General features: G+C 43.4%; 1 protein-coding gene across 1 annotated transcript in view; it reads right to left on the bottom strand.

The window, feature by feature from the left end:
* The window catches only part of NDUFAB1 (NADH:ubiquinone oxidoreductase subunit AB1), a 47,919-nt gene extending 21,607 nt beyond the window's left edge, over positions 1-26,312 (bottom strand). The window contains exons 1-2 of the mRNA XM_086940454.1: positions 25,922-26,312; positions 3,064-3,186 (exon numbers count right to left, since the gene is read on the bottom strand). Coding sequence (XP_086796580.1) covers positions 3,064-3,186; positions 25,922-26,086 — 288 coding nt within the window. The 5' untranslated portion in view covers positions 26,087-26,312. The remainder of the gene's footprint in view (positions 1-3,063; positions 3,187-25,921) is intronic.
* Between the last annotated feature and the right edge of the window lie 1,506 nt (positions 26,313-27,818).

Genomic DNA, 27,818 nt, shown 5'->3' with positions numbered 1-27,818 from the left:
AGAAACCCTCAGCTCCGCCGAACACACGCACTTCCAGATCCACATCGATCCCACCACCACCTCCAGAGTAACCCTCGTATACAGACCCCCTGGACCCTGGCCACAGTTCAGCGAATCAATCACAGACGTCAGCTTGCGCGCCCTGGCCTCCACAGACTACATTCTCCTCGGAGACCCGAACTTCCCCCTCGAGAACGCTAACGACAATAACTCCACCACCCTGCTCGACAACCTCGGACTCCAACATCTCGTCATGACACTCACACGCTCAACCCCATCTTTTCCGCCAGCAACCACGTCACCTTCAGCCACAACACCTAACTCCACTGGACCGACCACCACAGCATCCACTTCTCCTTCAAGAAAGACACCGCACACAATCACCCGCAACAAACCCCCCACCGCAGATGGAACGAGTTCACCAAAAACCAGCTAACAAACACCCTCGCCCGAGACCCACCAATTGACCACACAGACACGGCCGCCCATAACCTCAGGCAGTGGATCGACAGCTGCGCCAGCACCCTCGCCCTGATCAAGAAACCCTCAAACTGACGCACCGACAGAAGGGTAATCTGGTTCACCACTGACCTCCAGGCATCCAAGCAGACCCGCTGAAGACTCAAGAAGAAGTGGCTCCACGAACAGACACCGGACAACCATGCAGCCCCAAAGAACGCCAGCCGCAGGCACCAGCAACTCATTTGAACCGCCAAAAGGACCTCCTTCAAGGAATTCATAGACCTCAACATCAACGCACATAACCGCAAAGAGCTCTTAAAAATCTGAAGGAACTCACCAACCCCAGCAACATCCTGTCGTCACAAGAACTCTGCGGCTCTCTAGCCACCTTCTTCCACTCCAAGATCTTAGACATCCACGACAGCTTCAACACGTCTCCTCCTCATGCTTCGCAAGATCTACAAATGGATCCCCGCCGGAACCAGAAGGACGGTCACCCAGGTCCTCGTCACCAGCAGGCTGGACTACGGCAACGCCCTCTACGCAGGAATCAAGGCCAAACTCCAAAAAAGACTCCAACGTATACAGAATGCTGCCGCAAACCTCATCCTCTACATCCTCCACCACAGCCACATCACCGTCCACCTGAGGGACCTGCACTGGCTCCCCGTCAACAAGAGGATCAGCTTCAAGCTCCTCACCCACAAAGCACTCCATGACACTGGACCAGCATACCTCAAACGACTCACCTTCTACACCCCCAACCGCCAGCTTCGCTCCGCTGATCTTGCCCTGGCCACCTTTCCACGCATCAACCGAACGACCACCGGCGGCAGATCCTTCTCCCACCTCGCCGTCAAAACATGGAACACCCTCCCCATCCACCTGTGGCAGACCCAGGACCTGCTGACCTTCAGAAGACTTCAAGACCTGGCTGTTCTAACAGTAGCAGCCCCCCCCCCCCCCCCCCAGGCGCCATGAGACCCTAGCAGGTGAGTAGTGAGCTCTACAAATGATTGATCGATCCTCTGCTCGATTTTCTACACATTATTAGTGCAATAAACTGCACCGAGTGTGGCTGGCAGAATTATTCTCATGCGTATTTGTAATCTCTAAACCACAAATAACCCTTTCAAATGTTTAACAAAAAATTCTGTTCCATCAAAAGCGGCTTTGAAAATCCTGATCTGAAAAGGCATTGTCTTTTCCACAGAGCAGTAATTTAGACATTTTTGTTTCTACACATCAGCATAAAGAGTACATCAGTATTTTTCAGGGAAAGTCTGGTGAGGTTCCAATGGTAAATGGCCGCAGTTTGTTTAGAATTTACTGTACTGAGGTAAGTGTGTGGATTTGCTATCGTCGAGACATGCAATTGATGGTCACGAGGATATTCATTCACCATACAGGGATAATAAAATTGGACCATCAACAAAATCTTTCCAAATTAAAGGTATGATGCTTAACTGAGAAGAGAAGAAAACTCTCCCTTGTAATGGTTTCATCTAAACTCCTTTGTAAATCATAATATCTCACCTGCCAGCATGAGAAACAAGGGTCCCCAACACCGCAGAGGCAAATCCAAACACTGCAACCATTCTCTCATGTATGCTTGTTAAGCTTTTTGATTGCACAAAGAAAACCAGGAACTTACTTGAATGGCTACATTCTGAATACAGCAACCAGTGCTGAGAGCATTAATGACCGATTTAACCCCTTAGCTGCGGCGGCTATTCCGCCGCAGTGCTAAGGGGGAGCCGCGCGGCGCTCCCGTGCTCGTGACAGAACAACTCCGTCACGAGCCTCGGGTGGGCTGTGCTTGTGACGGAACGGTTCCGTCACGGCCCCGCCCGCTCAATAGAACGCTCAGCGCGGAATTCGCGCCGTGCAGGCGCGGCGAGCGGGCCGTGACGGAACCGTTCCGTCACCAGCACAGCCCACCTGAGGCTCGTGACGGAACGGTTCCGTCTCCAGCACGCAAGGGGTTAATTTCCAATGCTCCTACTTCACAGGTCTTACATTAAAGAAAGACCAGGGCTTTTGTATTTAAAAGAAAATACTTTTTATATCAATATTAGTGCTTATTTTTCGTTTCAAAGCAACAATGCGATTTACATGTTTCACTACACACATTTGCATTTCTGAAAGTTTGCGGACTAAATAATATGACAAATGAATGGGGACAACATGAAACATTTCACTCAGCAGGTGTCCTGGGCTCTGGAGGAGGGGGGAGATCTTGGCAGACAGTGGGGTCACCAGCACCTCAAAGGTCACATGTAGAAGCCAAGATTATCAGGGCTGTGCGTTGGAGCAGACAGGCAGGTAACAAACATTACTTCTTGAAGAACAATTCCCAGTATTTTACTTCTGTGAGATGCCTCCAGTTACGCTTATTTTATTATTGTTGGTAGTTGTAAACTAAGAATACATGGTTCACTCAGTTAAATTTCTATGCATGCGCAGTAACTCCGACAGGGGCAATGTAACTCAGGAAATATGCCTCATTCTGAAACTAATACGGCATTTAGGAATTCAACAACAACATTTTTGGTACCAGATCTCATTTTCTAGGAAACCTGGAAACAGCATTTTACCAACCTTTTCTGGGTCAATCTTATCATACAGCTTCAAGACATACAAAACTCTTTCTGTAATGCTCCCGAAGGTCAATGGGGGCAGGTCTCCATACTGACGACATGACTGAAAGAACTGCCCAGAGAGCTGAAAAACACACAAAGAGTGGTTTATATAAAATCTGTAAGAAAAGTATCTTAGTAAATTGTCTCTAAGGTATCATGCATTAAGGGGCTCTGTGAGCAGAAAGATTTGCAATGGTTCTCACAAAACAAAAAATGAATATTGGGAGAAGGATGCATCCCAGAACTTGATACTACTCGAGAAAAACTGATGCCACAGTATTAACATTGTGAGAAAGAAAAACAAAATGACACGGTTTAGCTTATAATATTACAGTACTTTTAAATGTAGCACACATTTACCTGACGGAGGGTGGAGAAGTAACATTCACAAATACATTACTAATCAGTCAAATGCATAGTCTCAACTTCTCCAGCTACTGCTCACTCAGACTACCGGGTTGACAGATTTAACAGCTCGCCATAATGAAGAATTCTGCCTGGATGGTAACATCTCAAGCTTTAATTAATTTGTTGTCCACCAGTTGGACCGTACTCATGGAGATTATGTCAAGAAACTACTTCACTATCCATGACACTTCATTGTGACCATGAGCTTTATTTCCTCTAAAATATATGTATAGTGTAGCATTTAAATGGATTAGATATCAACCACTAGCTTTTGAGGCGTAGTTGTTCTCCCCTTCTTAGTTAAGAGTTCTTCTCTTGTACTACTGTCCTAAATAGCGACACAAAATCCTTGCAAATAGGACCGCAGACAGAGTATAATGCTACAGACCATACATCCAACCAATGTCTGCTACATATCCATACTTAGAGGTTAGGGTTTTAGTGTCGAGTATACCTGCATTCATTCTTTCTTCAGTGGGACCTTTCTTGTCTGGTTCTGATTGGTACCTCTAAACCTAATGTGCTGAAGCACAACACCCGTTACCTGCTGAGCTCCTCTAAGCAGGTTAACGGAAAAATCAAAGTCAAAAATTGTATTTGATTCAGACCTCGGCTGAGGTCAACAAATACATGATATAAGATAATTAGGTGTAAACTTTTAAGATTGCATTACACTCAATGTAAACACAGTAGGCTAAAATTCATGGAAAGATGTACATATGTTTATGATTAATCAAGCTCTGTGCTTTTAGTACATTTCAAAGAAACTCTTTAAATACTTAGACAGTGGCAAACAAATTCATTAGGAGATTTGCAAAGTGTAATTAGGTTTAGAGTTAAAATGACATTGTATTTAATGCGTATTGGGTTTATACAACGTTTTCGTGCATTTACCAAGATCTGATTTGGACAGACAAAAAGTACATGGTAAAGATCTTGTACTCCTCCGTTACACAGGTCACAAATGCCTGAGGACTGTTCAGGGGACTTCCATCTAGAGGAATAAAGTTTTAAGGCTAGAATTCCTAGTCGTAAAAGAAAAATACAGCGCCATACTTTTATGTTCTAGTTGAAATTGTATATAATGTTCAGGAGTTTTATATACTCTAGTTTCTGCAAACTTTCTAAAGTGCTTGAATTAGATACAGTGCTCCCTGTCTAGTGCAAAGCTTATTCTTGGCGTCGTATCTTTTAAAGAGCTCTTCAAGTGGGCTGGTGACCAAACCTTCAAAAGTGCGACAGTGTATTGAGATGCCTCGAGGGCTATTTTGAGGTTCCTATTAAAAGTATGCATTGCCAAGTCTTCTCCAAATGTCTCTTGTTTTAATATATATATTGAGCTAGGAATTGCGTGTATAAGATTAAAGGCCCACCGTAAAATATTAGAAATAGCACAAGCGTATTAACTTATTAAAGAAAGCTCAAGACGTATGGCTTCTACAGGAACTGATTGGTTAACTTTCAGCATTTTTCATAGAATAGTCCCTTCTTTTAATTCTATTGGTCGCAAGGTTTTAATCTATGTATATTCCAAGCCATAAAACAAAAAGGGTGAAATTTTCATGCTATCAAGCAAAGATTTCAAATGACTTGTTCCCAGTGGAGCAATAAAAACTAATGACCCGACATGAGTCGGCCTTCCGCCCAAGAAGCTGTAAATGGGAAACATTCTGGAGTCTGAATGAAAATGTTCAAACTGAATGAAAACATTCGACCCATATAAACATTCTTTCACTAGCTCTATCGGTTTACCTCCCAGGGACCAGTTAAAAGGCAGCAATTTACTTCTTCCTATGAAAAGTAAAAAATTTATTTTTGGAGATATTAGGAACCAAAAAGTCCTCTTCTGAATATCTATTTAATTCTTCCAAGTTTCTTTGTAGACCGATAGGGGTGCGGTCGAGTATAACAATGTTGTCTGCATACATTAGGCTATGGATTTCACTTTGTGCTAGTTTAGGGGGAAAGTTATTAGTTTGTGAAAAGTACCCTGGGAGGTCATTTATATAGATAGAAAATAAAGGGGCAAGAAGGCACTCAGACCATTCATTGTGGGGATTTGACTAGTTAGGCCCTGTTCTCCCCTCATTTTGACTCTGCACACAGCAATGTGGTGTAGAGATATGATTGTTAGGTCGAGGGGTATCCCTAAACTAACTAGCTTTTTACCCAGTTTTGGTCTAGCTACGCTGTCAAAAGCAGTTGAAAAATCAATAAACGCACAATAGATTTGTGATTTTAGGGCTACGTTATTATCAAGGGCAGTCTGAAGAATGGCAATATTGTCCGTAACGGAAAAAAAACAAGTTCAAAGATAGTCCAAAACTTTGCTTCCATTAAGAACAATCTGGCTATCCAGCTAAAGAAAATGTATTTGAAATTTGGGGCCTAACATGGACATCCAGCCAAACTAAAAGTCTGTGTGGATCAACTTTTAAATATTTCAGCATAAGCAGTTTAGTGGGAACCATTTACCAAAAGGACGTCATGACCTGCTTGAACTATTTGCAGCTTATGTATGAATAAAGTAGATCTCTAAAGTATTGCCAGTAATGTGAAACTTGACGGTACGTACAGTTGCTAAACAGACTAGAAGCAAACAAAGTTTCTTGTTTTTTGAGATGCGGTTACTACAGCAGAATGAGCAGGTTCAAAGCTCTTTATAGTTGGGATGAGTGGACCCTTTTGGACTTAAGAGATGCCTCCCAACTGGCCACACTATCTTGCAAAGTCAATTTGTTAGTCGCTGCCTCAATCTGTGTATGGAGTGGCACACTGGTCTAGTCTATCTGAAGCGTCAGGTCCCCTTCCTGATGAAAAAAAAGCAAACGCTTTGTTCAGAACAATGACAACATTCCAGTTCTAAAATGTTTGTCTGATGCATTAGCAGGCCTCTTAAAAGCAAGGCAATATCTCAAAAGTTGACAAAATCGGTCTTCCAGCAAAAGTAACACCGACTGACCATTTTCCCCAGCCACGCCTCAAGTATGTCCGGTGGCAAGGACATGGAACACTCAATCTGCCTAAGCTGGCACTGGCTGCTACTTATACTATGACAATTTACTTGCACAAGGAAACCATAGTTTTTGATTGTTTGCGGTAAGTGCCCATTTAAATCACCCTGCTTACTTATAATGAGTATTACTGACGCTACTATTTTTCCTCCAAATAAAAACAGCCAACAAGAGTCTAATTTTAACTAAAATTCGTAATAAGGTTAAAAAGTATTCAACAAGACAAAGCTAGATGGTTGATATCATTAAGAGTTTACATGGCGGTAAAGTGTAATCATTGGTTATTGGAGACCATCAGTGAAGGAACCTGGGCCGTTTACAGACCTCATGCTTTGCAGAGGACATATTTCAGAATGGGTTAGACTGAATCACCAGAAGAGAATTGGACCAGGAACATTAAACAAATCTACTAAATCCCCGTACAACTGAAAAAGTTTGGGTAGCTATACCTGCAGAACCTTCTTCTAATGCCCCAGGTGACAATGGGTTTCTATGGGAAATCTGTGTGGCTTCAGATGCAGCTCGTCCCTAAACTAACTTACCTTTATAACACTTTTTCCTAGAAGGGGCGGTACCCAGCACTTAAGAGCTAGGGAAGCTTGTGTCCTTTAAAGAAGGGGTGGGCATAACTCATGGAATTACCTATGAATTCCACGAGATTCCACTTAAATTATACAAGAAGAGTAATTCTAGGTTTAGTGCTATTTCTTAGTTCAAAAAATGGTCCCTCAAATCCAAAAGATATAGCCCTAAATGTAACTGAACACTAATAGTGAGCAAATATGCTCTAGGGGTAGGAGATTTTTCTCTTACTCACTCAGCATTTAGCACTTTTTTCTTAAAGCAAAATGCACCCTTCTGTCTTAAATGGATGCGAGGAGGCTTTTTGTGCTAAGAAACAGAGCAAAATGCAACAGAACACAAATAGAGAGCATGAGTTGCTGCTTGCGGACAATAAATTTGCACTCATCGTAGAATTCACCCCAATTCCCAAATTACGTTTGATTACACAAAGAGTAATTGCATAATTATCTGTATTTCAGCATCAGAGTAATTTGTAATTATCAAAAGGACTCTAGTGTAAACTTAATTCAGCTCAGTCCTACTTTAAACCAAACAAAATAACGGAGTGGTTTTGCTCCAACGGACCAATCAAATTGTTAAACACAAACTAAAACCTGCATTGGCATAGCAAAAGGTCTCGCCTTTGCTTGTTGTTTCTTATTTGTCTCTTCCCTCATTTTCTTTTGCACATGCCGCTTATTTGTGGTTTGTCCTCGCTATTGGGAGACTTAGTAAGTTAATTTAGTGGTGTGCACGTAAGATTAAACCTGAGTTCGTGCAGAAGACAAACAAGCATTTACAATGCAATGGTTTCGCCTTTGGAAAAGTTAGAGCTATTGGCATTGCTCATGACATTTCTTTTTTTTTTTTTTACTTATAAATAAATGGCATTGTTATTTACATTGCCAACAGCTCTCACAGCCCACACAGCTCTCACAGCCCACACAGCTCTCACAGGTCTCGCCTTCGAGACCGATTGGTTTTGCCAATGTCTTTCCTTGAATCTGTACAGCATGAATGAAAGACATAGTTGCCAAGGTTTCAAATTGCTATGTGAGGCATTTTCATAATTTCAATCTGTAATTGTGACATTCAGCATCTATGAGTAACACTTTCTAGCGAGCAGCAAGCAATGAAGACTAGGAAAGCACATAAATATCAGAAATGACACCCATTTGAGCAACGAGAAATTCTAAGATCTGAAAGCTGCTGCAAAACACCAGAAATGGAAAGGCACTAACTTCACAGGAGGGCCTCGTAGTGATAAATGAATACCAAAGAATGGGTTTATTGGAGTAAAAGAACTTGTGAAGAAGTGCACCACAGCTGCAGACCCCAACTATGGTCTCTTGGGCATCTCTACTGAGTATGAAGCACAAACCCTGAAGTCTCAGGAGTGTGGAAAGATGTCACTATGGGTCACTTGCACGGAACCAGCTATCTCTCTGCTGCCACATTCCAAGCTTCTTTTGTGGCACTCTTGTTTGTGTTCTCTACAGCTCAAGAACTGTGGCACAGTACACCAATAACCGCAGTGACAACACAATGACAGGTCAAGTTCCACACAAAGGAGCAGAAAGTAGAGACTGGAAGAGGAAATGCAATGGAAAGAGACGGTGGGAAATGAAATTATGAGCACAGCAGGGAATGTCTGTAAAAATGACAGAAAAACAGAATAAAGTATATGAAATGAGTGTAGGAAAGGGCAGAGCTTGAAAAAGGCAGCAAATAAAACGAGAAAGCTCAAAACATCATGAATTAAGAGAATTACAGGTAAATACAACAAGACAGAGATGGAAAAAGATGATGGCAAAGGAGAAACAAATGGAATCGAGCTAGAGAAGAGAAAATAATGGCAAAATGAAAAGAGCAAAAAGAGAGACAAATCACAAAAAATAAAGACATGAAATGAGAGATTACAGCCATAATGTTACCACATATAAAAGAGAGAAGAGGGAAACGATTGAACATGTCAAGTTAAAAAATATAGTAAATCAATGTTGCAAGTTAAATTGTGAGTGGGATACCACTTGTAATTTTGATGCAAATGTTGGCGACTGCTGTAGGCACTAGGTCACCAGTATCTGATTTATAGTTCAGTGGAGGTTAGATATAGACTATTGATTTGTACATCTTGAGAATCGAACGTTTTAATACAAGCCAGAGTATTCAGTGAAGTACTTACAATAGGGATTTTTGTGCAACTCTGGGATGCAGGCCGGTGGGCCTGCAAATCACAGGTTTTAATACCAACCAGAGTGCTCAGTGGGGTAATGCCCTAAGGCAGCAGTGTTTGTGCAACTTTGGACCGTAGGGCTGTAGAGCCTGAAAATCACAGCTTCTAATACCAAACAGAGTGGGCAGTAGAATAATGTACCTAGGGCAGAGATTTGTGAATAAAGCTAGCCCAATCACAGTGAGAGAGATCACTCTGCCCAGCCCTTGCTCCAAATCCTGCTCTCAAAGGGATGTCCTGCCAATCTTGCCTACTGTGCCGATGCCTGGAGTCTGACTGGACTCCACTACAACCTGCAGCAGAACCTCACACACCGTCACTGCTCTTCATTAAGGGTTGTAGTTTAAAGATGCTGACACCCTGGGAATGTCCGGCAATACTGGAATGTAATTGGGAAGATTATGGCTTAGGTAGCGTGGGTGGACGTCCCAATGGAGCCGAAGAGGTTCCTATGCTGATCCCGGGGTATGAGGCTTCGCCCAAATATAAAAAAACTGTGCAATCACTTTGTCTCATCTCCTACCTGTTTAATACTCTAAATATGAACGTGGTTAAGTACTCAACAGCACTAACAAAGTCTTCGTGGAAAGAGAGAAATAGCAGAGTATTAACATATATCAAAATGCATGGCAAAGGAGCCAGACAACTTAACTAGGATGTCAATTTCAATGTAAGAAATGCAGATTCATAACTATCAAAAAATATTGTATTGCTGGATAGTATGTATCTAGAAATATCCACTGACAGCAAGCAGGCAATTATAGCTCGTCTTAAACATAAAAAAATAGGAAAACTTGAATCATTAGCTTTCTCCAAACTACAAATAAAACGAATTCCGATAGCCAAACAATTGTTTTTCCATTTCTTCAAAAAAACTAAAGTAACAGCTATTAACACCTTCGCTGCTAGGTGTTTTCCCCTCCTGTGCTGAAGAATGCAGGATGTCAGTGTTTCATGACGAGCTCAGCTCGTCATCAGCACAGCTCAACCGTGCATCATGACGAGCTGAGCTCGTCATGAGCATGGAAAGGGTTAACTAAAATAAATAATTCTGCACAAAGGTATGTAAAGTGTGAGGCTGGACGATCAAATGTCATGTTATGACTGTGGTCACGTATAGAAATGTGTGGCCCCGGTTTTGGCCATCTGACGTCAAAATGCGACTGAACAGGTGTTAACGCGGGTAGAGCACAGATATCGTTTAGAGATCAAACTGGTAATTGATTTCTACACACAACGCACTACACTTTGTTAAAAAGGTCGGATTGCGCCATTCTATGTGCACTGCATACCCGGCTCTACTATCGGAGCCTCTCGTGAGAATTATCCATCTTTGTGCGCGTTTCCCGACATGGTAACCAGATTCAGAATGTTAACTTTAGTATTTTCGTTGAAAAATTAGTAAAACAGACCCTCAACACATTTGATAAACAGGAAAGCAGTGCAAATGAAATTCAAACACGCTCGTTTGCCTAAGGAAGACCCCGCACATGTAAGACGAGTGATTATTTTAGAATGGTTCCCCGGTTCCTTCCTTCCCCCTCCTTCGGGGGGAGGGGGGGGGGGGGGGGGGGGAATAGATCTAAATCTTTAGACCTAAACTTCGGGGGGAGAGGGGACTATGACACTTTTAGATCCCGCTTGGAATCGTTCTACAAGGAAGTGGCTACATCATCATCCAGCCAAAATAGCGACGATACCTGTATGTTCTATAGGGCGCATTAACAACGTTCCTCTTGTTTGTTAGACATTAACGAGAGTGACTTGAGTGGTTAATACCGATTGTAGTTTCGGCAAAGGTAAGTTTAGCAAGTAACTATTTGTGTTTGAACAATTACAAATATGAGGTGGCCGTGCCTCTGCAACAAATATCGTGCAGCCTTCAGCTCTATCAAGGCGTTCGCGTTATACATGTAATTGGAGCTTTGAGATGTAAAAGATAAAGAAACAAGCACCTACGAGGACACCGGGGCGGGAGAGGACACGGACGGCGGGAGGGAGGCGGGAAAGGAACGGACAGCGGGAGGGGGCGGGAACGGGCACAGGACAGCGAGGGGGGGCGGGAACGGCGCACGGACAGCGGGAAGGGGGGGAGAAGGATCACGGCGCACGTACATTTATAAACAAAATGCTCCTTACCTGATCGCCTCGTGGGAACTCGAATCTTGCAGCCAACTCCAACAACAGACACTTTGAAAAGGAACAAAACAGGCCCACTCGAAAAAAAAAATAACACACCCACCACCGTGATGACGAACAGAAGTGGGTGGAGAGGGAAAAAATCTCGGGAACGCCCCCGAATCTGGTCCGGCCTTGACGGACAGATCTCTGTTCCAATGGCTAGCCTCCATTTATGGAGTTAGCCAATGGAACAGAGGGGCGTATTCAAGGCACCCATACTGAAAACTAAAGATTTCTCTGGGGGCGGAGCTAAAGCTCCGTGCCCTAGGCGAAACCTAAAAAGGGATGGAGCACATCCCGGTAAACCAGGGCCACTTCAGGCCAGAATAACCAAAGCATAAAAGAACTGCCTGCAGCGGCTAAGCCAAGCCACAGGCCAGCTAGGAGGCCATGAGGTGCCTCCAACCTCTTGCTACAGGAAAAGTGGGACAGGAATCACATAACCATTTAGTAGTCAACAGGTAGCTGCATTAAGAAGCGACCTGTCTCCAGATACCGACAGACAAAAACACACAGGAGGTGTCAGAGGTAAGAGGTCACTTTTATAACCAATGGGGCTGGGGCCAATAGAGAGAGAGAAATTCAGAGACTGCAAATAAGTTCCCAGTCTCCAGAGAGAGAATCAGTCTCAAAGTAAGGGCTAGTAGGAGGAAGCAATGTGTTTGGAAGATTGGTAAAAAGTAAATAAAACGTCCTCTACACAAGACAAAAAATTAATGACCTAAATTACTGTCTTGAAAAAAAGGATGTTAGAACACCAGTCGTGCTCACCATAATTACCGTCCGTTACAGGTGCAGTCACGGGCAACTGACTTCACTTTCAAATAACGCACTATCCAGGGAAATTCTAAAAAGTGTGTTCACTTGTCGACACTCTGGTGTTTACCGCACACTGTACTAGCATCGGGAAACTGGAATCTGTGCATCAGTGTGGTTGCTTAGCACCGGAGTATCAACAGCTCAGAAACGGGAAACCGCCCGGGTGGAAGAAATTTTGCCCGAAAATGCACCACCTGCCCCAGTGGTAGCAGTGACATGGGACAGCTTGTGACGCTAAAGCAAGGGAGAGGGTGTTTAATGTACCAAAGCGTTAGTTACCCAGCACCCAGCTTGTATACCTCAGGAACATTTTTGTGTTAAACTCACTGAAAATTTTTCCCGGTCAGCCTCTCGACATTTATAAACATAACAAGGCTAACAACTCAGAAGTCCTGTCGTCAAAAATATTTGTTTATGCATGGAGAGTTAAATCTTGCCCAGGAATTCTTGCTGACCTTCCCGGACTGGTGAATACTCTACATCCGCTTCCGGGACCAGCTATAGGGCACTGCAATCTGGGCTTCAAGGGGTTGCTAGGCAACCGGGTGACAACAGCAGTAACTTTTTACCTGTGTGAGAGCAGCAGAGTTGGTTATCCAAGGGAAGGAAAGACTTCCAGCATCACACTACCGGAGACTTAGTAAGTTCATTTAGTGGTGTGCAATTACCTCAGTGGCACGCAGCATTGGCGCCCGGTTCCCATAGTAACAAATAAACAAAAGAGATTTTAACACACACAACAGGAACCCTTGATCACACGGAAAACATCAAAGACGCTGACGACAGGAAAAGAAAACAAGCAACAAGAGCTGTAAAGTCATTAGTAATAAGAACCTGGATGCCTGTAGACTGAGGGGTTTCAGTTGAGCGCGGCCGGATGTCCATGTACAGCGTTTACCTTACGGGAGCGAGCACCGGCAGGCATGATAATTACAAGCATTGGAAATGCAATAGGTCTCGCATTAGAAAAGTTGGAGCTATTGGTTTTGTAAATGACAATTTTTTTTATGTGTTGGTCTTGAAAATAGCAAAATTAATAGATTTGTCATTTACAATGCCAATACTTTAAACTTTTTCAAATGTGACACCTATAGCATTTGTAATGCAACATGTTTTGTATGTACGTGACTTAGATGTATCCATCTAACAAATACAAATGGCTTTTAATTTTTTTAAATAATTTAATACTGAAATAAAAGTTCTTGTAATTTATAATAGCAATAGCTTAAACTATTGTAAATAACTTTTGTGCCTACAATATGTGCCAGTCACACAGGTGCCCTTACATCTTTATGCCCACTTTATGCAAAGGCCTAGGTGTCCTATGAAAAATACTGTGTTAGTGCGTGTGTTAGACACACAACTGGACATCTGCGCCGAGGATTTGTACACAGATATTAGAAAAAAAATGATATAACCTCTGCTTCTCTCAAACCCAATGCGCACAATGTTGTAGGGGGTGGACGTTTTCTCGCATTGTTTTTTTCTCCTCTCGTAGAATGAAGGATAAACCCACATAGCCACTCAACAGTCATAGTAACTCGCCTTCCAGGATAATGCTCACAGACAACACCCACCATGACAACAAGCTCTTGGCATTGCTGTGGGGGGGAGGGGGGGGGGGGGGGGGGGGGGATGAGAAACGAGAGACACGGCCTGGCGGCTGTGAAAGTGAAAGTACGGCCGGCCGTGAATAATTAGGGGAGGAGAAATGCCTGAGGCAGAGCGCACGCTGGGGGATGCCTGTGGGAGAGAGGCAGATAGTTCTATAATCCAGGCTCCTTGAAGTAGTGAATCTTCGATTTAAGACATGTCCCTTCAAGATTATTAGACCAGCTAGGAAGGCATTCAGCTTAAAGTGGTATTCAATCGGTAACATAGGAGCTAGAAACATTTAATTTATGCTAATCACTGCGGGCTTTAACTACGACCCTTTTCAGAACTGGCACAGTGGAAGTAAAACGAGAAAACATTTACAGCAAGGGCAGACTATACTTGGCTCGTAAAACGTAAAGTTTGGCGAAATCGTTTAACGGTATGCATATATTTACTGTGCCAGAAATGCAATCCCAACAGGACATAAGACCCGGACATAAGTCACATGTAACTGCAACACAATTCAATCGGCTAGTCATGAAGGCACACAACTGCTGCCTCGATTCGCTGTGCCCACATATCTAACTAGTGAAATAAATGTTATAATAAAAGTACTTGGAAAAATACAATACTGGCAAACAAATATTTATTGTATTCGTGTATGCATAGGAGCATCTGAGCACAATCAAAACACGTACGTGTGTTTTCTAAACGCCCTAGACATTTCTTGAAATAAAAAAAAACACAAGACCGACCCAGCCTCTGGAACGTGCAAAGTAAGTCAGACACAGCAAAACAATCCATTTGGATAATTATTGGATATCAACAGTGAAATTACGCCCATTTCTCTGCTCTATGGCTCACTGCAAAAATAAACAAGGGCAAGATGGGTGCTCAATAGCAGAATGGCTGCAAAGGGCACCTCATTATCCAATGCTCAGTTTAACCGCCGTCAGCACAGCAAGTGGAGACATTTTTTTTTACCTCATACCGTGTTAAGAAAAGGGCCTTTTGAAATAAGAGCCAGCCATTTGTTTGGGTGTAAATGCGGTCTTTTGACCATTTGTTTGTCACTTGCATACCAACACTTTGTAGCCTCCACCAGTCTTTATGAGAAGCCAGTTTCACACTCAAAGGGGCAAAGAGGTGCCACCCCCTGTAAAGCTGCAATGGCGCCAAGCCTGCCTCACATGCAAGTGATATGCTAACGAGGACTGTTCTGAATACCAAAGGCGGGATGACGGAGCAATAACGGTTTTTATTAAACTTTTTGGTTTCCTCGTAATTTTTTAAAAGACCAAATCGCAATTACTCACAGAGTTTACATTTTGCAGCAGTACTTTTCATTTTTGCAAACGTACCGATTTGCCAGACTAATATAAAAAGTAGTCGCACCTGCATCCGGTTTCCACAGTAAACCTCTATGCTCATTCGAAAACGCAATTTGCCTCAGTGGCATTAAATGCACTATGAACACAAGCCAATGTTTTCAGACCACATACTTTCAAGTATCTATCGTTATCCGGTCCGGGGTGACCACTGATCTAGGAAGCTAACTTGCATATGTGGGGGAATCTTAAAAATACATAGTGCAACAGTATCATGTGAGAAATGAAAATTACAGCTAAAAATGTTTTTCGGGAAGCCGATCATTTGCCAACGAGATTCCAAAAGGGTGACATAGGGCCAATTATGATAATAACTTGCTTTTTAACATAGCGCTTCATACTGCACGTCGGCGCTTTCATAGCCCCGTTAATAACCAGTTTTCTGTTTATCCAGTCAAATAACAATCATCATTTGACTGGATAATGTCACGAGTTTGATGGGGTTTATTGTTACATTGAAACTTAAATCACCCATATTAGATCTGCAGTAAGCAAAATGTTTTATTACAATGAAATTCCTTCCAACAAGCATGTACATCTTAACAAGTAATCACCGAAAGTCGGCGTGCTCAAATCCCGTCAATGACCCCCATACTCTACTATAGTTGCGGTGTAGAACAAGCATTGACCGCAAAGTGAAATAATTAAAACTAGATCAAAGAAGCTGCAACGCTGTGCGTGTTTGACTAGAAGTGAGCGGCCACGTTCGTAAACAAGAACTCCGGTTGCGTATCTACATGTCGTGTAGAGGTATGTGGCCAAACAGAAAGTCTGCCACAGTCAGGCCATGGTTATTTGCAAATGTGATGTCAATATAAAAGAGCTAGCATGCAAGCGTCATGTGGCTGTGAAAGGAACAAAGGCTCGCGTAGGCCTATGCTGGTGCCGTTCAGGAGAAAAGCCCAGGCGCTGATGGTGTGATTAAAACGGCTATACGCGTGTAATCTGGGGAAAGCGCATGAATGACAGAAATCGGCACACAAGAGAAAGTTATCTGCGGGCATTTTGCAATGCAACAAAATCACGAAAGAAAAAAAAAAAGACACGGCCTGGCGGCCGTGAAAGTAGCGCGTAACGCTCGGCAGGAAAGGCTTTCCTTTGATGCAGCAAGGGGCGGAGCGGATACCTTTGAAGAGCTGCTGGAGGCACCCAGCTGGGGAACAGATGGCTGGCTTTGATGTGCACGCGCTTTTTAGGTCAATGCGCCTGCGCTTTGAGCTTGCTTTTCACAGGCACAGCATCAAATCGCCCGATCGTTAAGCTCTCGTTAAGCCCCTATATTCTCGCAAGCTCAATGCACAAGCGCATTGACAGGCGAGACCTAAAAAACAGATAGTGCTGCTGCTCGCTCCCACAAGGTAAACCCTGTACATGCACGAGTAATCATTGAAAACAGTGCAGTACATGCACACGTTTCCAAGAAAGTACGGAGTGATTCCAAAAGGTCACTCCAAAGCAGCGCTTGAGCGCTGAGCAGGCGAGACCTAAAAACAGTGTGAACCTGGAGGTAATTAGAGAGGAGGTTGTAAAAGTTAGAAAACTTAGCAGAAGCCAGAATGACTCACGATTTCATTTACCCAGAACACAAAGGTTTTCAAAAGAGGCATATTACTATTTGCCTACACACACTATCTAGCAGAAAATACCCCACAGTTATTCGATTCAATGACATAGAAAAGAAATTTTGAATGATGAATTGTCATACTTTGAAGTAGCGTTAGTTTAAATAAATTCCTGTACCAGTTTGTAAGGTTGATTTTGTCATTATCAAAACCTTACTCAGGTTTTATTAAATGGTCAGTCAGTTAGCTAAAGGTAGAACATGAACACTGCAAGAGCATCCATTATCACTATTTGCTTTGTTTTAACTGCCTTAGTGGCACACAAGGAACAGGGACGTTGTTTTAGTTTACCTGGTTCCTCTAAAATTCACTTCGGTATAATGTAAATATTTTATTTCTCGCACCAGACTCTAGTAATATTATAGGTTTAAATTAATAGGGGAATTTTCTACCATATTAAGAGTATTGGGTAAATAATCAAATGTAATCGAGAGAGTCATACCTGGGGATGCCCTTCACATTGAAATCTAAACAGGACAAAGAAATAACTCAATTTACTATTTAGGAATGTAGATAATTTCAACCCTCATCATATTACAAAAAAGATAATTATACAATACTTTCAAATATAAAATCGGATTTGAATCGATGGAGTCAAGGTTCAATTGCGTTAAGAAAAAATATAATCAAAATACACATTCTTCCACAATCTTTTTTAATTTTAATCCCTTTTGTGTTTGTATGTTTGTTTTAAACATACTGAGTTCTCTTTTAATTATATTGTTGCATTTATATGTGTGAGTTTTATAGTTTGCTGAGCCGAATAAAGTTTGATTGATTGAAGCACATACCTTAGTAAATCAAGGAAAATCCTATACTGAACATTAATGATCCATTAGGAAATTATGTTTGACTATTATGAAACACACAATATAATTGCTCATTACATAAATGAGCAAATGTACTTACAAAGATACACAATGAGCGTTTTAAGTACTGCTGTGCAAATAAAGCTCTAAAAGAATATGCCTTGAACATGTAAAGTAGAAACAAACAATGGCATGGGACTAGTATTTAGACTCCAGAGCAAATATTTAATGGAATCATGAAAAATGTTTTGTTCATCAATGTGAAGGGAATGCTAAAGATCAAAAGGTGACAGTAAATGAATACTACATTTCATAATGAGCCCATGGGCTATCCTCTTCAGCGGAAGTTAAACTGCTTTTTTGATACATCTGGATGTCTCATCTGATTCAAGGTACTGGCTATGTTTATGCCACACAGCTGCAGAATAATCTCATATAGCATGAGACTTGGCAATAAGATTTAGAAGAGGTGAGTATGGACCAGTTCCACAAGCATCACTTCTGAGAAAATACTGAACGACAAACACCTGATTTAGCAGTAAACCCTTCACCGATTGAATTCTATGCTTCATTTTTTTACCTACTCTACCGCGGGCAACCCTCCAACCTCAAGGCCATCAACCTCAACAGCCCTCGTTTGATTATTCGTTTATATCCAAATATTATATATACACACACACAATATGATTCAACCAAAATCAATAAATACCTAGGCATTCTACTCAATTAGCAGTGAGCCTATTCATTGTGGAAAAAAACTTTAACCTAGCAACTACAACCTTGATTATCCTCCAATTAATGTTATCATCTAAACTCTTGAGGTCAGTTTGGGGCTACATGTCAAATGACCGGCAAGGAATCTTTCATAGCTTCATAAGCACAGGCTAAATCAACCTAATTTTAAGAAACTAATCTTGTAAGGCGTGGTCCAGACGTGGACTGCGCTGAAACGGATTCTACTGAACTCCACTTAAGCGGGCATTGGCTGCAGCTTTATTACACGGTTCAGTTGATCTAGTAGTAGGTTGCAGTCGAGGACAAGAAACAGACGGTAGGTGCGACAGGGGTGATTCTGGCCAGGTGTTATTTGGCTGTGGACTTTTGCAAACGAAAGACTGCTGGAGCAGCAAAGAGAACCAACAAGATGTTTTGCCATAAGAGGCACAATCAGGAAAACCCACAATACTACAACAGAACCAAACTCCCTGCCTACTAGATAGAAAATATGGGTGTAACTTATAAATATTCTAAAGCGCTATTAGGTCGCAACTGAGCCTTGTGATTCAAAAATTACTCATACCACTGTGATAATTATCTCAAAAGACATACAATTTATTCAAAAACATTTGTTTTCATTAGTATACTAAATGTATGTAGCTGAGCAACTATGGTCATTTACATAAAAATCATAAAACAATCATTTGACATACATAAATGTCAGTACTTATCACAAAATGCATCCTCAGTAAACATCTGCCCCATGGCTCTTTTTTTCTCACCATGGGTCCTGTACCATTCTTCTATTGGCAAGTCTGTTTTTACTGTTGGTAGCACTTTATGGGATATAATGCACTGCGTCTGCGAGTATGCACTAAAGTGATTTTTGCACTTTTTCTGTTGCCCACAGTTTTTGCGTCATCCAGCCAATAAGTTGGTGGGTCCAAGTACACTTATTCTGTTAAACTTTACTTTTAGGTTTTGTTGCGAGCCTCATTTTTGTGATTCTTTTTCCATCTGCAGTGTTTTCTCTGGGCGGCACCATGCTCTCCCACTTTTGGTTGGTTCTTAGCTTCTTTGCGCCCTGAAGGTGTGACCACTTACTGTGTCTCCCACCAAAAAACACGTGTCTGCGCTTACCAAGAAACTGGCCCAAAGATCGTGGAAGCGGATTTATAAAGCTAACTGGGCCCTCTGAATATTACACGTATATTATACAAAACTATTCTCTGAACGTGTAGTATTATACAGTTGATTGTGTTTACTTGATGTAGGGTATTTATACGTAGGCACATATTGTCAATACATTTTGGACCATTATGAGTAATCTATATTTGCATGAAGCTAACTTTGATTTTTAACATTGCTGGTTTTGTTGGGCTTGGATCTTTAATGCTGATTTGATTTTAATTGCTGTTTCTGTATGAACCAGTATGATCGGGAGGAGTGGTAGAGCCACCCTTAACCCCTTACAGAAACCCTGACTGTCCCCCATGGGTGAGGAATTTTATAGTGGAACTAGAGGTACAGATGAGGGCTATTGTAAAGGAAGAGCTAGCGCTTCATCTCAGTAGCAATACTAGTGGCCATATGCCCGTCCTGCGTTCACCTGGCTACTCTGTTGCCAACAGCTCGCCGACCGTAGTGGAAAAGAAAGATGGTAGTACCCAGATAGATAAAATACAGCATCCTCCGCCACTCATTACCGTAACATGCCCAGCCACCACGAGTACCGTTCAGTTGGGGCATCTAGAGCTGCCACCGTGGTCAATGAGCACCCCCTTGGTAAGGAACCCGGTTCATATAAGGTTCAAAGTAGGAGGCCTGCTGATAGACCTAGGGGATCCTGCATGCAGAGCGCGAGCACCCATTCTGACCAGTCGATAGACAGGGAAGAGCCCACCCCAAAAGACCACGTGCACGCAGGCCCAGCCCAACCTCCACTTCCAATTATCGACCTACCTCCAGGCTCACTCACCTACGTTATAGTTTTAACTGGGGTACCTGAATCTAAAACTGGTCCGGTAGAAACACATCTTGAACTGAGAAACAAGTGCCTTTATTGGCTCACTAGGCATAGACAATTTCCCTATGAAAGGGCCGGTGAGATACTATTGGTGCAGAGAGTAGGATGGGCTGGGAAGAACCCTAAAACAAGTAATGGAGATTGTATAGTTGTCAACTTTAGCAACCCTCAGACAGTCCAACTCTTGGCCGATAAAAACCCCAGTCCTGTGCACCGCCCACAGGCATCAAACTACCCACCACAATGGACCCCTCGCACAAGTGCTCCTACACACTGGCTTCAAACTCCTATTACTTTTGGTCAACCACCCAGAACACAGTTTAACGTACCAGTAGCAAACAGGTTTGGGGCCCTTGAGGAGGTAGATTGGCACTCAAGCCTACCAGATTTCACTACCACTCAGAGACTTGGGGGGGCTAACAGAGAACCCATATTAAAAAGTATAGGGCTGCGCCCCCCTAATGTCACAAGAGAGACTCCAGTCGCCCTCCGCGAACCTCCTCACAAACCCCTTTTGGGTTTCCAAGACTTGGCAGGCGTTAACCTAGAGGTACCAAACAACCAGTCTTCCTTTACTACAGAATTGACAGCGGCAATGCAGGAGGAGGAGGGGGGGGGTCGATCGATCCTCAGCGCAAATGAGAGTACCCGACCCCGTTCCTGAGTCAAACACCACACAGACTACAACTCCCACTGACATTAGTGAAAGTGATGCCACCTCGAATCCGGGTCTACAGTTGAGGGTGCTGTCATGAAACATTGCTGGTATCAAAAACAAACTTCAAAATCCTGATTGACTACAGTTTGTCCAGAACCACGATATGTGCATGTTCCAGGAGACTTGGGCAAGAGAAGACACTTATGAGGGGTTTTGCCATTTTTAATGTGTCAACAACTATGGGGGGGCAGAGGTAGACCATCGGGTGGGTTAGCCACATGGGTAGCCACACATCTATACTGCACTGTCGAACAGTTGAACACCTCATCGGATTATATCCTGTGTACACTCCTTACTTTTGATGCTGGGTCTAAAATTTCATTCAATATTTACTCCTTTAATCCTTTGTCCAGGAATCCCAGGCGATAGATATGCTCACTACATTCCTTGAGCTAGTTCCCCCAAATACCAGGCTGGTGTTGGGTAGTGATTTCAATTATCAGTTTGAACCCCTAGCTCTCCCCACCGATCATTTGCTCACTGCCAAGGATTCCATTTGGTTGGATCCTGAACCGTTGATCCCTCCGGTGAGAGCCTGGACACCCCTGGTCCTACAGATCAACGCAGTCACACTAACCTACGCTTTGAGAGCATGCAACGGTCGCACCAAGTCAGACCAACCTGGCAAATCCACCTCCAACAGACCGGGGCAAACATCCTTATTGGACTATTTATTGGTAGAAACTAGCATATGGCATTGGGTTGCTGACTTTGCCATCTGGCCAAGATACGACAGCGACCACAACGCTCTGGTACTAGACCTCAAGCTCCCGGAATCTTATAGCCTTTCAACCTTTGACAACCCCACCGGTACCAACCCAACTTTAGATAACAGGAGACAAATTAGTTGGGAAACTCTGAAGCAGTCACCAGACAAGATGGCCGCCCTGTACTCCCCAACAATTCCACCTCTATTGGCAATAGAGAAGTTTGCACAGACCCCTGACCCCAAGGGCACCATCACTAAATTATCGGATATACATACAGACTTGACCATCAGTCTGACTAACATCTTTAAGCCCCTGAAACACTCTAAAGCCAAGAGGGCCCCCAAAACCACTTGGTTCAATACATTTTGCTGAATAGCTAAGGGTGCCCTCATTGATGCCATAAAATTAAAAGATAGATCTTTGATAAAAACCAGGAGGGTCCTATATGGCGACACTTTAAAGTCAGCCAAATCGGAGCTGGAGTCCGAAAGATGGGGTGCAAAAAAGCAGGCCCTCACCAATTAAGATCTGAGGGGATTTTGGACCTTGGTTCACACAGGTAGCACCCTAGGGAGTTCACCTATTGAGCCCAACATTGCAGCCGACGCCTGAAAACTTCATTTCCAATTGTTGTATTCCACCCAGGATACTGCAGAGCCTGCAGGAGAATCCTCGCAAGCCATTGAGGGGGAACTCCCCCAAGATGAGGGCGGATTTACCCTGTACGAAGTGCTTAGTGCAATCGGGAAACTTCCCAGGGGAAAGGCCCCAGGACTCAATAAGATCCCCGGGGATTTATTCCGGGACCAGCCCAATATACGGGCCCCTTACTTATGTGTAATATTCAATGCCATGGAAATACCGGACACCTGGTTAGAAGCAGACATGTTTCCAGTATACAAGAAGGGATCCCCTCCTGCCCACCAACTATAGGCCAATCAGCTTGAATGACCTAACACAGAAGCTGTTTGCCAGGATCGTTTTGGAGCCTCTCCACTCCTGGGTGGAGGAGTGCGAAACTGACCCCATACCAGGCCGGTTTCCGTAAAAACATGTCTACCATCAACCAAATCTTTAGGCTCCAACTACTATATTGGAAGACGGTGACGATAGAGGGTGGGAGCCTCTTTTGATCTTTGTTGATCTAAAATCAGCTTTTGATTTGGTCCCCCGTGACAAACTGTGGGTGGTTCTAGAGCAACTGGGCATTCCGCCATACTTACTCTCTTTGATCAAGAGACTTCACACCGGAAATTTTGCCGAGGTGAGATTCGGGAAACACAGAACTGACATGTTTCCCAGTGAACAGGGGTGTGTTTTGGCCCCCACCCTGTTTTGTCTTTTCATTAATGTCCTAGTGGCCCAACTGAACATGGTAGACACCGACGCCCCCAAGCTAGTCCATGGCAAGGTGCCAGCAATGATGTTTGCGGACGACACGCTATTATCCAAATCACCTATGGGCATTCAAAGGACGCTCAACAGCTTCGCTCTATTTTGTACGCAAAGGGGACTAGAGATTAATACACAAAAAAACAAGTATATGGTATTTAATCCTAGTAAAACATCTCACCCTAATCCCACGTTAAATGGCATCCACCTAGAGAGGGTAACGGCCGATTACTTGGATGTGACTTTAACGGAAACCTTCGGATGGGGCCTTCAGCAAAAAACGGCAGGCCTAAGGCTAGCTCAGATGGCAGGGGGGATTAGCAAACCTTTACATGAACTCTACGTCTAGACAACCTGGCCCAATGATTGAGATATATACAGTCCAAATCAGGAGTGCTGTAATGTACGGGGCAGAACTTTGGGGCCACCTCCCTGTAGGTGGAATGGCCAAATTAAAAACAAATTTTTGAGGCAGGTTTCGGGCCTACCGCAAAGCACCCCCCTCATCCCTCTACGCATGGACCTCGGGTTAAGACCCATAGATGAGGAGCTTGGACTGCGACCCCTGACCTTCTGGCGAAGGGTATGGGTGACTCCTGAGCTAATAGCCTACCAGTCGGAATTGAAAGCACTCATGGGGCTTCCAGGGGTGAGGAGGCTTCCCTGGTTCACACATATAAAAAGATCTGTGTTGTAGACTAGGTTGTCCGAACCCGAGGTGGTGGCCCCCACAACATCATGGCTCGAATTGGTCAAAACTTATAGGTAGTTGAGAATGACTGAAGCACACAGGAGTTCAAATGTAGGCCGCTTAACTTCCGACTTCTTACAGTTTAAAGATCAGTATTTATTTGAGATTTTCCTTGATGAGGTTCAACCGTTTTTTGCAAGGAAACTATGTTAAATTTAGATTGGGTTGCTTGCCGGTTCACACATTCACAAAGAACTGGTCAAAAGCTTCCCCTGCTAGATGCCCTGCCTATAATAGCCAAGAAGAGACTCCTATCCATGTTCTCTTCTTCTGACCAGAATACGCCATACCCAGGAGGCACAGGCTATTGCCAATTTGCAGGAACTTGGGGTTCAGGGAGACACAGGAGGCTTTTAGAGTCTTGAGAACTGACACCCATCCTCCGAATAGTCTTTGCAGTGTCACGGTTCCTTAACTATGTGGCATAGGCGTCGCAAGTTTTTAACTAATCCCAGTACAAGATCATTGTTTACTGGCCATTTCCAATTGTTTTGATTTTATTATGAACGGCACTCAAATGTTTAATACTTTTTTTTTTAATTCACTTCCTAACTGGCACGAATTGTGATTAATCCACTCTCTATGGTTTTATCCTGTAATGATCATTGATGTTTTAACTGTTTGAAATTAGTACTCTATGTATTTTATGTACTGCTTTTATGGTCTACTTGATCGAAATAAAGCTTGGAAATGGTTTTTATTGTAATTGCTGTTTCTGAATGCAACAAGGCTGGTGACATGTTTAGTATAAATGGGATGTGCAAGTATGATTGAAGATGTGTTGGCGAGTGGGGTGTGAGTAGGTGTACAGAGATGATGCATATTAGAATGAATACTAAGATTTGTGTCTCAAACCATTGTGCTTCATACATTTAGTATTATTAATTAAAACAATTTTTTAAAATAAATTGTATGTCTTTTCGGATAATTATCATAGTGATTCGAGCAATGTTTGAATCGCAATGCTCAGTTGCGAATTAATAACGCTTCAAAATATACAGAAGTTATACCCGTATTGTCTATCTAGTAGGCAGGGATTTTGGTTTTGTTGCGTTTTGCTTTTCCCCTGCTTCTGCCTGCGTATTTTGGCTCCAGGGGACCCTCGTCTTATGTAAACCCAAAATACCAGACAGCAGCCTGACAAGAATTTAATACACCAAGAAGTCCGGAAAATATCGGCAATTGCAATACCAAAAAAAAACATGTAATAAGAACAACTGCTCTGAAAACCAAAGCGACATACCCATCTCATGCAGTCTGCCCTTTCTGGAATACCAGGTTCCAAAGAACAACTTGCAGTATTCCTACTGCCTGCCCTAGATGACACGGACCACGTCCGCGAACCTTCAGTATCATCTTTAGGATGCTACCCGTGTAAGACTTCACCGATTTAGGAAGCCAGGCCTCCCTACCCACTGCAGCACGTCTCTTGGTGCACCCTACTACTACCTAGTAACCTCCACCTGACTAAAAGTTGCTAAGTGGCACCACGGCACGTGTGATACTTCTTACATGTTGTTCCTTTTGGACAAAAGACAGTACTTCGCAACGTGGTATTCTTCAAGCCACACTTTCAATTTTAAAAGCAAAACCTACAAGTCCTATACATCAACATGTTGTAGTCCAAACAGGCAGGAGTGGTTGAATTACTGCATCACCCATGCCACGCTGCTGCGACCATTTGGCGAGCCACTTCTTTCACTCAACTACACTAGTACCCCATGACCTCAGCAATCCTCTTTCTTCATCCCATGCTGAAGACCCACCATCTCCTTCTCTCTCCCGTGCTTCATACGCACCAGTGAGCACCTCTCCTGTCATTGACCTCTCCTTCCACAGTGGGTGACCCCCCTCCCCGAGGCTCACCTGGACTGTCAGAGGCTTTCTGGGCCAGCACAGGGTGGCGGAGGAGGCCTCCCTGCGGGGCTCGGTGAGCCGGATGAGTGCGGAGCCTCTGATAAAAGCGGCGGCCGGTGGCACGCGAAGGGCGCCCACACTACGGACACAGCACCAGAGGGCACGCGACGCCATGACTGCTCCCACAGTGCACCGCACCGGAAGAGCAAGTCAAGGAGGGTAGACTGGCCGCGGAAACAATAGAGCTCGGGAGGCGTGTACAAACAGGAGATAGAGCGTCTCCCAGACTAGAGCAACTACAGAGCGGTGAAATAGAGAGTCGCCTCAAGGGCTAGAGCGTCTCCAGCAGAACCGAGCTGGTGGGATAGAGCGACTCCAATGTCACTCACAACTGTCGTCCGCTTTCATCGCGCTCCTTGACCGTTTTCAGTTTCTATGTTGGTCTGCACAGCATGAACCTGATCGCTTAAAGTTTTGCAACTTCTTAAAAAAAATAAAAACATTTCCGAAATTGTCAAGGCATCAATTCTTTTTGTAAAGGGCCGTAACTGTATTATTTCCGTAAAAGAAACAAAAAGCGCCACGTTTTCGAAAACGGTTTACAAATTAACGGAAACACTAACTAATCTGAAATCTGCATATACATATACATTACTCGCAATATTATTATTTTCAAATCTCTTTTATTCCAAATACACTTTCAGAACTAATTCCCCCCCTTCTCAGACCCCGCCAGGAAGTTCTTTACTCATTGTAAATGTGTCACATTGTTGTAAATAGTAATGAGATCTCACGAACAGGAACTTTCAGGAAACAGCTTTATTGCAGCACAGAGCAGGTAGGACCATCCCTCATCTGACCAGAGCTCCAACTGCCAACAGGGCGCAGGAAAGCTCCAGAACTACGAGCGCCACAGTAATCTAGAGTGCCAGCCCAAGAAGAGAGCTAAGCACTGTACAACATATCTTCCCCCTTTAACAAGAAAAGAAAACAAAACATAAAAGAAAAACAAAAAGATCAATGTACATAGTCCTCCAGATAGGTGGGTGGACGACGAGAGCGAGAACTCCTCAACCTGGCTTCAAATGGGGAAGAAGAAGAAGTGGTGGGAACAGAAGTGGTGGGGACAGAATCAACCAAAGAACTACCATGCACACACAAAGAAGTGGAATCATCCCCACTACCCACCTTCCCCTGTACTGTAGGCTGAGAGGTGGAACAAGAACCTCCGCCAGAAGTCAACAAGTACCCATTGCACCCCCCCAGAATCACCAGCCGCTAAACCATCAGAAGAAAAATCTTTCTTCTTTTGGTAAAGAGCTACTCTCCTATAGTTCCAACTTTCCCCATTGGCCAGAACAACATAATGTGGAAAGGCTTTCATAACTTTGTAGGGACCTCTAAACTTGCTAAGTCCCTTAGCACACCTACCCGGCTTTACTTTAACAAGATCACCCACAGAGATGGGTAAGGAAACATTACTTTGGGATAAGGGCTCTTCATCTAAAGACCTTAACCAAGCAGGAGTCAATCTTGTAACTGGTGCACGCCCACGCATTAATTCAAAGGGAGATTTTTCTCCATTCCTATGAGGCGTTGACCGGTAAGCCCAGACAAGTTCTTGCACACGCTCATGCGAAAAACAACCACCTTCTACAAACATTTGAATCACTCCCTTCACAAGACGATTCACTCTCTCGCAGAGACCATTTCCTTGTGGATTGTAAAGACTCGTCTTCTGATGTTTGATGCCACAATCACGTACAAACGAAGCCATTTTCGAAGACGTCAATTGAGTGCCATTATCAGAGATAAGGACAGACGGATATCCCTCATTCAAAAAGACACCCTTCAGAAAGTTGATGGTGGTATCAGTATTTATCTCCCTCACAAACTGTACACAAAG

This window comes from Lissotriton vulgaris, chromosome 10, assembly GCF_964263255.1.
Source record: "Lissotriton vulgaris chromosome 10, aLisVul1.2, whole genome shotgun sequence".
Lineage (NCBI taxonomy): Eukaryota > Metazoa > Chordata > Amphibia > Caudata > Salamandridae > Lissotriton > Lissotriton vulgaris.
The sequence above is the reverse complement of the archived record's forward strand: the minus strand, read 5'-3'. Positions and strand labels throughout refer to the sequence as shown.